The sequence below is a fragment of the Triturus cristatus genome, chromosome 10 (assembly GCF_964204655.1).
Source record: "Triturus cristatus chromosome 10, aTriCri1.1, whole genome shotgun sequence".
In the NCBI taxonomy this organism is placed as follows: domain Eukaryota; kingdom Metazoa; phylum Chordata; class Amphibia; order Caudata; family Salamandridae; genus Triturus; species Triturus cristatus.
In genome coordinates this window covers 151,434,445-151,446,876 of record NC_140593.1, presented here as the reverse complement: position 1 = coordinate 151,446,876, position 12,432 = coordinate 151,434,445, and the positions used below count along the sequence as shown (strand labels likewise).

The following is a 12,432-nucleotide window of genomic DNA, read 5'->3' as shown; positions in this document are numbered from 1 at the left end:
GGATTCCTGCGGTGAAAAGCTTAATGGAAGGCTGACCACACTGCCCAGTTACACACATACGGTGCCGACACCAATTAAAACCACGTGTAGCTTTAACAAATTACAAGTAGACAGCGGAGCAAAGATCACATGAATACGAGGCCTGTTATTAATTCTGGGGAGCGGGAAGGAAATATCACCTTGGTTTCGAGCAGCGCAGGGAACAAGCGTGACAGGCAATGGAAATGAAAGGGCAGATTGGCACATCAGAAAAAGTAAATTCACTATAAATTGAATTTCACTCTATCAGCGCTCTCAAAGAGGGATCGGAAGATACATTCTCGCTTCAGACAGTTGGGCACAATGGTGAGCAGGTAAAAGAAAAACAAATTGGCTGGCTTAAGATAAAATAAAAAATAACAGAAACGTGTTGTCAACAGGGCTCAGTTATACGTGTAGCGGCCAGAAACACTCGGCACAGTGACGGGACAGGGGAGACAACTCAATGGTAGGTTTGGTCTCTGGCTCCACCTTAGAAGGGGGCTATTTTAAACGTGCGCCTGTGTTGCAAGTTCACGACGAGGCGCCGAGGGAAGCGTCACCGTCGGTCTGAAGGGATGCCCGCCCGCTGAGGAATAGAGGTCAGATTGTCAACAAGCGCGGCCCATCATGGTACGGACAAAAGATGTGCACGCGGGGACTGCCTTTACTGGCGGCGAAAAAAAAAGTCCCCAGTGTATCACGCTGCCAGTAAAGCATCCAATCCCCACGTGCACATCTTCTGTCTCGTTTGTCTCCCCGCGTGCATGCTGGAATCGATCGATTCCAAAAGGCCTCTGCATGGCGAGGGAAGCGTCACCGTTGGTCGGTAGGGACGCCCGCCCGCTGAGGAATAGTGGTCAGATTGTCAACAAGCGTGGCCCGTCATAGGACAGAAGAAGTGGACGCGGGGACTGCCTTTACTGGCGGTGAAAATAAAAGTCCCCAGTGTATCACACCACAAGTAAAGCATCCAATCCTCGCGTGCACATCTTCTGTCTCGTTTGTCTCCCCGCGTGCACGCTGGAATCGTTTTGATTCCAAAAGGCCTCTGCATGGCAGGGCAGCGCTTGCGCTGCTTTCGCCAAGCCGAGACCTAAAAAGGAGAACTACACAACGAAACAAGAGACAACGTGCTAATAAGAGGATTGAGAGAGGAAAATAAGAAAGAGGAGGTAGGAAAAGAGAGAGATAAATATAGGAAGAAAGAAAATCAGACAAGGGAGAGGATGGAAAAAGAGAAAGGAGGAGTGATGAAGAGAAAGAGGAGGAACAAAGAGAGGAGAGAAAATGAAGAGAAGGGAAAGGAAAAGTAAATAAAAAATAAAGAAAACTATACAATGAAAAGTGTGGCAAAGGAATAAAAAGAGGGACGGCAGAAAGGAAAGAGAGAATGGCAGGCAGAGCGACTGAGTAAATAACAAAAATAATTTAAGGAAACGGGTAGTGTGAGGAATGAGATAAAGATAGTAGATAGAGAGAGGAAGAGAGACAGAAGGGAGAAGTGACTAAATAGGGAAAAGAAAATCATTGAAAGAAAGGAATGATAAAAGTAGTGGAAGTGAGAAAAAAAGAAAGAGTAAAATGATGGTTCGAGGGAGGAAGAAGAGGTGGAAACAAGATCGAGAAATTGAAAAAGAATAAGGGTGAGGTCTAGGGTGACCAACTGGCATGGTTGCAAATTCAGGATGGTGAATGTAAAAATTCAGGACAAAGGATCAAAATTCAGGACAAAAAATCAGGACTGAAGGTCAAAATTCAGGACAAAAATTCAAGACAAAAGGTAAGTTTTACAGACACATCAGAGGAGGTCGCGCAATATTACATAAGTAAATAGACAACCAACACAAGTACAAGTCAAAAATAGTTTATATTAGGTTGAGACAATCGTGCATTTCATGGTTTGTTGGTAGGCATGCAGCTTTGATCAACTGTGCAGGTCTTTTTGTGGTATTTCATATGATCAGGATATATTTATATGGTTACTGCACTGGGATGTCCAGTCTGATAATTTGTTTACAGTTCATGGTCCTGAGCAGGCATGTTTGGTGAGAGAAGTGGTCAGGAAGATCTGCTCGGGTGGACTTAGTTACTAGCATCTCATATCTGAGTGCCATTGTGAGATGTAAAGCAGCATGCACAGAATATAGGTAATTGGGACTGCTAGTGGTGGACTAGAGTGCAGTTCTCCAAGTGGCCAGCCAGAAGAGACTGGGTTTCTGGTGCAGTACCCCCCACCTGCCCCCCCCCCACATTTTGCCTGGCTTTTGATGCAGGTGTACTGGGCCACTGCTGTCCAGGTTCCCAGTACCTGTGTTCTTTCCCTACAGTCATGGCTTAAGGCCAATAACAGCTATAAACTACCTTCCCTTTTTGTCCACAGTTGAACATAAATGTGTCCGCCTGCTCTATGTCATCACTTGATGAGTGCAGTCTGCGGTAGTGCACAGATGCTGTACAGCACCTGCACCCAGCTGCACATGAAGGCCCTCCTTGAGAAGCAAAGACATGATAATTTTAAGTTCTAAAACAGTCAACCTCTCTTGCCGCACCCACACCACCTCTCACCTCAGGGAACTACACTGGCTCTCATTCAACAAGCGAACCTGATTCAAACTGCTCACACACATACACAAAGCACTTCACAAAACCAGTTCTGCGTACCTGAATATCAACACACACTTCTACACACCTCCCAGAAACCTCCACTCAGCCAGACTCTCACTAGCAAGCCGGAGGCCTTGACTTCTCCCATGTAACCCCCAAAGTGCGGAACAACCTCCCTTTCCACGTCGGAGCCTCCGATTCAATTCTCGTGTCCTGCAAGAAGCTGAAAACCTGGCTCTTAATGTCTTTGCTGTTTTTTCTTTACATCCTGGTATCTGTAGTTCACCATTCGTAATAGAAAATAAATCACAAATATCAGATTTAAATGAAAACATGAAAATAAATAGATTGTTTACTTGTTTGCCCTGGTTTATCTTGAGTAGTCCCTTTGGTTTTCACTGGGGTTCTAAATCTATATCTGGCCACATCAAGAGGACTGGACTGGGACAGAAAAGAGGCCCAGGCATCAGGAATAAAAGTGGCTCCCATCAGCGAAGCAGATAGCCAAAAAACAGGGGTCCATATTTACAAAGTGGGACAGTTTTGATCTTCTGAAGAAACATCAGAATAACAACATGCCCACCAGACATTAAAGCAGGCCAAAAAGCAGACAAAAACACTGACCTGTCCGGCCAGCCCTTCTCCACTGCCAGATTGCCCTAGTCTGACCCTGCATGCCAACCAATGCCGGTCAGCCAGAATGGTTCAGCAAGAAGTGTGCGGCTAGGAGAGTGCTGACCCAGCCCACCCTGATTGAAATCAGCCAATGGAGAGTTAGTGTCTCTTCCTGCTTGCGAGTGTGGGGCTCAGGGGGATGGCTGGTGGGGCATTATTGCCGCTCCTTTACTGTAGTAATAGTGACATCCTTGAAATACACTCAAGTGGCCCTCACAATAAGCAATGCTGCTGCCCGCAGCAGTCCTTTCATGCAACGTGTATGACTGTATGGCCTTTCACAATCATCGGGGCAATCATGAAGGTACATTCTTCTTTGAAGAACAGGTGATCTACTAAAGTTCTGGTGCTGAACTGTGGGACATTCTCAAATTCAGCATTGCAAAGAGGTCTGTGAACTCTGAAAGTAGAAGATGCCAAAGATTGTAGGAAATGGACTTCCAATACTCATTTTAATAGCTGCATTTATAGCCTTTTTATGCTTTGTTTGGCATGCTGTATTGCTTTAACAAAGTTTGGTTTTGGAATTTATACGCTTATACGGCAGCATGCCAAGAAAAAAATCTCCTTTCAGCTGGGTTGTTTTCAACCTGTCACTTTAAACATCCAGGAGTTTTGAGAAAAGCCGATTTGAAATTACTTTCACTAAACAAACTCTTCCTTAAACTTCCCTCTTCGGCACGGCCCAAGGTGTATTAAGGGCATACTAATGTACAAAACACAAGCAAGCCGTGTGATGCGCCTAACACACCTCTTACAACCGACATGTGCCTGTTTTATCATTTCAAAATGCTTCTACAGCTCGCGCTGTTTCATAAATGTTGCTAAAATATTCCCCCCTTTTTTTATTAATTTGGTTTCCACTTACCTGCTTAATTTTAAAATGTTTCTTTACCCATTTTCAACAGGATTTATAAAGAATGGCTTTTTTTTTATTCAACTGGATTTTCAATTGACACCAGCCACTAAACCAAAGAAAAATGCCATGCCTTCGCCTGGGGCAGGAGGAGACACAGCAAATGCGTCACTGCAGAGAGGCCCAGTATCATTCTGTATGGGCTAATTAGGCCGACATACAAAATGATAATGGGCCGATAGTAATCTGTGTCAGGTTGGCGAGGGGGCGCTGCAGGCCACTGATCACTGCAGGAGCGCGAGCTGGCCCTGCAGTGAGTTACAGAACTCTAAGGCGCTTGCAGGGGGGCGGCCAGATCACTCTGATGTCCCAAATTACGGACAAAAGGCGCCCGTAAAGGAATTCACAACGGACAACGGACAAGAGGCCCAAATAACGGGCGGTCCGTGAAATTTACGGACGGTTGGTGTCCTGGGGTTTCATTTATACATACATATATGCTCAGATTTAGAAGCATACAGAAGAGGAGCTATACATCTCAGCGCGCGCACACGCCCTCTGATATCACCGTCACTATTATCTAAGTCCATCCGCCATGCTGGGAAGCCAGGGGAGGGCTCGCGGACACTTCGAAGCACTCTAGTCTAGGATGTCTCCTGGGGTTTCCCACAGGCCCCTCCCCCACCTGGACTGCAGGAATTCCCAAGAGGTCTTCCTGGTCTTTCCCAGAGGGTGATGCCTGCCCCAGGTTACACCTCGCCCCGCCCCTTTTAGTGATGTCACTACATAGGGCTTTTTTAGGGGAGGTCACTTCCCCCTTAAGCGTATATAACCCCTGGCTGGAGAGAGACACAACACCTGTCAGCTCTAGAGGCACAACCTGCCCCTTCCTGTCAGCACGAGAGAGAGATAGCGAAGGACTGTCCCAGGACAGGGACAGAAACGACCCCTCCCAGGTGGACAGAGAACATCTATCTCGAAAGACAGCGACTGATTGAGACCTCTCTTGGAAGTAAGACTGACTGCAGAGACAGAGGAGACCTCCCCAGAGACTGACTGACGCACCAGAGAAAACTTCACTTAGGACAGCAGCAGACATCAATGCACAACATGCTTCAAGGCGCCTTCCAGGTGAGCCCCTGCTACAGCCATCGGGGTTTCGCAGCTGTACCCGCTGGATTTGTGTATTTTGCGTCAGTTTGGGGGCATCATTTGTTTCCATTGGTTGAACGCCAATCTCTAGATCTCGAAATTCAATTTGTTTTCATAGAGAGATTTATTTTAAAATAGAGCAGAGAGGGCATTCACTTATTAGAAGATGTACATGGCCATAATACTCCTTTCACACGTTTACTCGTCTCTTATTTCACGTTAGCATTCTCGTAATTTTAAAATACTTTTTATACGTATATTTTTAATGCTTTTCCGTTTTTAAATGAACCTTTGTGAATAAAAGGATGGCACCTTTTATTCTTACCTCATCATGTGATTTTCTATCGTCTGCTCTGAGTCCATTAGTCATGTGTTTCTGTGCTGTTCATGCTATGAATGTGCATGTCTACCGTGAGCATAACAGGAGCATTTTAGGTAATTAAGGTCTGTTGTAAGAGGGGTTTGGGACTGGATTGTAAGTTCTTCTTTCACAACGTGTAATAATGCACGTTACACAACGTTTTCAAATTGCCATTGTCTTTACAGGCAGCCCTGAGGGGAATTTTCAAAATAACACTGTACTTTAGCCGATCCGAAGTCTGTGCCAATAGATACATGGGGTCCCAGATGACATGGTTGTGCCATTTGGTAAACACTGGTGCTACACTGTGCCCTAGGGAACATTGTCCATTTCACTCCCATGACAGGAGCAAGATGAACAGTTTCATACTGTGCAAACTGATATCATAAGCACACTGTGCCGGTGCCAACATCTCACCAGAGTGCCTGCACCAGAACAAAAACCACCTCAAGTGCTGACATGATGTGCCAAGGTGCTGGCAACATCTCCCAGCGCGCTGGCGTCATAGGCCAGAAGACGAGCATCCTTTGTGAGAGTGCTGCGACCAGATGTATGCCAACTTAAGGTGCTGGCATAACACCCCAGTATGGTTCCTATAGTGCCGGGTACTTTCATTGTATACCAGTGTGCTGACTTCATTTGCCAAGGTGCTGGCATAATTTATCAGAGTGCTGACATCACATGTGTGTGCCTATAAATCCCAGGTGCTATTCAAAGCGCTAGCGGCGCTGTTTACATAGACCAGGTTTGATCCTTGAGACAGAGTGTCTACGGTGCCAGCCTGCAGCCAATATGCAAGTCTAGGGCTGTTTATAAACCAGGCGTTAACTGCTGATATGGCAGACAGTGACGTCTTATGTGCCATGCTGGGAGAGGGCAGGTGCCCTCCTAGGAATGCTTTTATGCAAAGCTGGGACTGCCCATGGGCCAGACTGACGTTTCTCATTTGCCAGTCTTGGACTGCAGCTTGACAGACTGGAGCCTCTAACAGGGACCACCCTCAAATCTCTCCTCTGTTATTTCTCCTTCTCTGTCCTCTTTCCCTTCTGAGCCTCGTTGCCCTCTGCTCTTCTAGCCCTTCCCTCTCCTTTCCATGTTCTGATGCACTGCAACAACTCAGCTAATGTCACTCTCTTTTTTCTTCCAGAAGCCACAGGCCATCCTCAGGGTGTCTAGGCGGCTGCACACAGCGGCAGTGGAAGGTAAGTGTCTCTGCACTCACAACCCCTGGTATGAGGTCTCTCTGTATTTTGTGCCCAGTTACTGGTTCTGGTGTTAACCCCCCACACCCAGTCTGAGACCTCTCTCTATGTCCTGGGTCCAGTTACAGGTTCTGATGTCACTGCCCCTGGTCTGAGACCTCTCTCTATGTCCTGGGTCCAGTTACAGGTTCTGATGTCACTGCCCCTGGTCTGAGACCTCTCTCTATGTCCTGGGTCCAGTTACAGGTTCTGATGTCACTGCCCCTGGTCTGAGACGTCTCTCTATCTCCTGAGTCCAGTTACAGGTTCTGATGTCACTGCCCCTGGTCTGAGACTTCTCTCTATCTCCTGAGTCCAGTTACTGGTTCTGGTGTCAACCCCCTGGTTTGAGAGCTCCATCTATGTCCCGGGTCAAGCAACTGGTTCTCGCGTCACTCCCCCTGGTCTGATACCTCTCTCTATGTCCTGGGTACAGTTACTGGTTCTGGTGTCACCCCCCCCCCCCGCCTGTCTCAGACCTCACTTTATGTCCTGGGTCCAGTTGCTGGTGTCACTCTCCCTGCTATGAGTCCTCTCTCTATGCCCTGAGCCCAGTTGCTGGTTCTGGTGTCACTCCCCCTGGTCTGATACCTCTCTCTATGTCCTGGGTCCAGTTGCTGGTTCTGGTGTCACCTCCCCCCCGGTCTCAGACCTCACTTTATGTCCTGGGTCCAGTTACTAGTTCTGGTTTTACTCTCCTTGCTATGAGACCTCTCTCTATGCCCTGAGCCCAGTTACTGGTTCTGGTGTCACTCTCCCTGGTCTGAGACCTCTCTTTATGTCCTGAGCCCAGTTACTGGTTCTGGTTTTACTCCCCCTGGTCTGAGACCTCTCTTTATGTCCTAAGCCCAGTTACTGGTTCTGGTGTCACTCTCCCTGGTCTGAGACCACTCTTTATGTCCTGGGCCCAGTTACTGGTTCTGGTGTCACTCTCCCTGCTCTGATGCCGCTCTGTATCACTTGGGCCCAGTAACAGGTTCTGGTGTCGCTCACACTGGCTTGAGTCTTCTATGGGTCTACACTCCAAGGGTCCTGAGTAATGATTGTCCCATATACACATGATCTGGTTCTGGTCCGGCAACGCTGGACCCATGTCTCATGTCAACCCAGAGTGCCAGTAGTTCTGATCCTGTCTCTTCTTCTCATGTAGCGCTGGAGGGGAGCCCCCTGGAGAAGGCGGTCACCAGCAGCTTTGCTTCCTTCATACATGGAGTCCAGGCAGATCACCTGTCCCAAGCTGTGCGGCACCGAAGCAAGCGTATGATTCTGGACAGCATCGGGGTTGGACTGGTGGGAAGCACGACCCATGTGTTCAACATCGCCCTGGGATACTGCCAGGTAAGAAGAGACATGGAGCACACCAAGTAACATACCATGCAACACACGTCTGTTAAAACTCCCCTCTAGAAAAACAGTGTGAAAATCAGCCTGGGATACTGCCAGGTAAGAGAGACATGGAACATACCAAGCAAGGCATTATGCAACACACATCCATAAAAACACTTAAAGGCCAACAGTGTGGCCATCGCCCTGGGACACTGCCAGACAAGAGGTGACATGGTACACATCAGGCAACACACGTTGCAACACACATCCATAAAAATCCCTTCTAGGACAACAGTGTGCACTATCTCCCTGTAATCCTGCCAGGTAGGAGGAGACATGGAAGACACCATAGACCACACCATGCAACACAGCCTTAAAAAAATCCTTTTTAGACTAAGAGTGTGACCATCTTCCTGTGATCCTGCCATGTAAGTGGCAACAAGAGCCGCACCATGAAATACACCATACAACTCCAAAGCAACAATCATCCATTAAACCCCTCTAGACCTATGCTGATCACCATCTCTCTCTGATCCAGCCTGAGACATGGGCCACAACAAGCACACCCAATATTCACCACCCAGCCATTAAAAAACAACTATGCCATAATATCCTCGGGAGTCCATGTTTTAAAGGGAGGTAGGGTCCAAACCAGAAAGCACACCATGAAGTACATGTCCTCTAAAACCTCATATATCAGAAGAGGGGACCATCTCCCAAGGGCCCTCTCAGTTAAAGTGAGACTGGGAGCAAAACAAACACTACAACCTGTAACACACCACCATTAAAACATATTATCAGGACCCAGAAAATTAGCATGACCTTGAGATACTCGAAAGGAAAAGCCAACTTCGGCAAAAAACGCAACGTCTCATGAATCAAAACATCCCTTAATCAGAATCTCTTCAGACTTTAGTTGTTCAGTATCACCATCAGATTTTACCTGCTTATCGGAGTCTTGGATCTAATCAAGCATCACACCATGGACTCCCCACCCATTAAATAACCCTGTAAACCAACAGTGTGACCCGCTACCTGAAATAATAGGTAAGAAGAGAGAAAGACCATGTCATAAAATCCACCTTGAGTTTTCACAAATCACACCCTAAGCTCCCTGCAGATGTTAAGCAGTTAATATTTCGAGAGAATACCAGGAGAGCGAGTATCATCTAGGGTAAGCAGATAAACATGGGGACCTCTGATCTCATACACAGCTGTCCTTCAGGAACACTACTCCTGCTCATGGAGATCCCTGACCTGCTCCTGTCTTTCTCCTAATAGACCCCTCCAGGTATGAGATGTGTTTAGAGTTGAGTAACCCATCCTCTAACAAGTTACCTTCTTCCTCCACTAGGTGTCTAGGAGCACAGTTCATTCATCACTTTATTCTCTCTTCAACAGGACATGTTCTCCTTGTCTGCGATCAGCTCTGTGTACGGAAAGAAAAGAATGAGACTCCCTCCCACACTGGCTGCATATGTCAATGGAGTGGCGGTAAGGAATTTGACAGCTGCTTATCAATGTATCTATCAATCGTAGACTAAAAGTGGTGAAATTCTGAGAATTGTTTTAATGTTGTCTACTCCAGTGTTCAATCTTGTCTGTTTCCACTTCTGTAAAGAGACAGTATTGGGCAATTGTGCAGTCAATAAACAACATTTTAAAATATGGATCCTCTATGTCTATAAATTGTTTCCATAGGTTGATGACACAATCTCTCTGTTTAACATCACTTCCTGGTCCTCTTCTTGAAGGACCTCCTAACCCTCTTATCCTCTTCTACAGACTCACTCCATGGACTTCGATGACACTTGGCACCCTGCCACTCACCCCTCGGGCGCTGTGCTGCCGGCTCTCATGGCGGCTTCCCAGATGCTCCCCGTGGGCTCCCGACCGAGCGGCTCAGACTTCCTGTTGGCATTCAACGTAGGCATCGAGGTGCAAGGAAGACTAATGCGTTTCTCCAATGAAGCCAGCAATATCCCCAAGAGGTATGTGTGATGCCCACAAAGGACATTAATACCCCATGACCAACACAGAATGCCCTCAGGGGGCTGCAGTATCTGAAGGCCATTGTTATGATGCTAAAAAAAATAGGGTAGAAATAGCTCATGAGTTATGAGTGAGATCCCTAGAGGTCGTAATGTTATGATCTGTGCCTGATGTGCATAGAGGGCAGACATATCCCCAAGAAGAACCTGTGATGCAAACAGATTCATGTATGTGTATAGCACACAATGTAAACATGGTAAAGATAATTTTTCTGTTCACTGTAACTGGATTATATATTTATGTTGAGTGCCTGATTAGATCTTAGCATATTGACAATGCCTCCTCACTGCATGATGGCATTAATGGTACATGTCTGACATGCTTTCATTACTTCACACTTATTATTAGTACTATCCATACAAAACTATCTTTCTATTGTCCTTATTCCATGTCTGACACTGTTCTTTGTATCTCCAATCAGATTCCACCCACCATCTGTTGTTGGCACCATGGGCAGTGCTGCTGCCACAGCGAAACTTCTTTCCTTGAATGCAGACCAATGTTCCCATGCTCTGGCGATCGCCGCCTCTCTGGCAGGGGCACCTATGGCCAATGCAGCGACTCTTGCCAAGCCTCTTCATATTGGCAACGCCACCCGCCTTGGCATGGAAGCAGCACTTTTAGCTGCCCGTGGAATGGAAGCCAACCCACTCATCTTGGACGATGTGCCCGGCTGCTCAGGGTTCAGTGCTTTCTATGGTGACTACCAGCCCTCGCCCCTGGCAGTGCCAGATCAAGATTACAGCTTTCTGTTGGAGAAACAAGACATCGCCTTCAAGAGGTTCCCAGCTCACTTGGGCATGCACTGGGTTGCAGACGCTGTCATCTCAGCCAGAAACCGAGTCATCAATATAATGGGCTCCATCAACCCCGCTGCCATCCGCTCTATTCTTCTGAGGGTCCCAGTCTCTAAGTACATCAACAGACCCTTCCCAGTGTCTGAGCACCAGGCCCGACACTCCTTCCAGTTCAATGCCTGCACAGCCCTCCTGGATGGGAATGTGGGCATCTCTTCCTTCAGTGAGGACAGCCTCAGGAGACCTGACCTCATTAACCTACTGAAGAAGGTGGTGGTGGAACACCCTGAGGACAATGTGGCTAACTTCGACAAGATGTACGGAGAAGTAGCGCTGCTCCTGGACAGCGGAGAGATCGTGACAGAAAGATGTGACACCTTCTATGGACACTGGAGAAAACCCCTCAGCCAAGAATCACTGCATGAGAAATTCCGCTCCAACGCTAGCTATGTGCTCCACCAAGACCAGGCAGAAGCCATTATTGAAGTGGTGGAGGAGATTGAGAGCCTGGAAGACAGTTCACAACTAGCATCCTCTCTGTGGTAAAGGTGTAGACAGCTCACACCTGGTAGCCTCCCTGCACTAAAAGTGTTCAATCAAAATACATCCCTCTCACAAACTTTGAATGACCTACGTGGTGCACTCATCTTTACCTTAAGTTGTTATACACAAAATTGAAAATCACCTCAAAGAGAGGAACAGTACCTAAACATTGCATAAAACAATTAGTGAGTGCCAAAAACAATAGGATTAATATTCCTAGAACCTCATTAGTACTTTCTAAGGACTGTAAAATGTCATTTTTTATTTATTGTTATTTAATGTTTGTTTATTGTTTAATAATAAGCCCTGATCTCACTGAAATATCATCTCTGCTTCACAATAAATGATCCGCCCCCCGGGAGCCAAAGTACGGGTCAGCTGGATGTTCAATTTTATTCCAGTATTGAATTCTCCGTGTCCCGCTCTCTCACGTGTACTTTTCTAAAACCCCAGGACAAATTAGGTCAATGCAAGGACTTTCTATTTGTCTCTCATGTTTTATTAGTGAAATATATTTTGTGCTTTCTTTTGTTATTTATTTAATTTTGAATAAACGCTCTGTATTTATTTCACAATGATTGTAATTTTTGATATAAAAAGAAGCTGACATTTTAGATGCAACTTACAAGGGAGCAACAGCTTGGTGCAGAGAGAATGGAGCCTCTCACACAAACTCTCATTTCCAGCTGTTCCTCAGCATGCTGCCCCCTTGCTAGAGTTTCACAACCTGTACCAAAAAGCTTCCCCGTTGTAAGAAGCATCCCTCACATGCACAACCACACAAATAACAGCTGAATATACACA

The 12,432-nt window shown here is 46.7% G+C and overlaps 1 protein-coding gene across 1 annotated transcript; it reads left to right on the top strand.

Annotated features, from left to right (window-relative positions):
- The first annotated feature begins 5,033 nt into the window (after nt 1-5,033).
- Nucleotides 5,034-12,076, top strand: LOC146789073 (cis-aconitate decarboxylase-like). Its single transcript, XM_085629977.1, has 6 exons — nt 5,034-5,287; nt 6,817-6,871; nt 8,061-8,248; nt 9,638-9,730; nt 10,022-10,227; nt 10,710-12,076. The coding sequence occupies exons 1-6, from the start codon at nt 5,258-5,260 to the stop codon at nt 11,629-11,631; spliced, it is 1,494 nt and encodes a 497-aa protein (XP_085486103.1). The 5' UTR covers nt 5,034-5,257; the 3' UTR covers nt 11,632-12,076.
- The last annotated feature ends 356 nt before the right edge of the window (nt 12,077-12,432 follow it).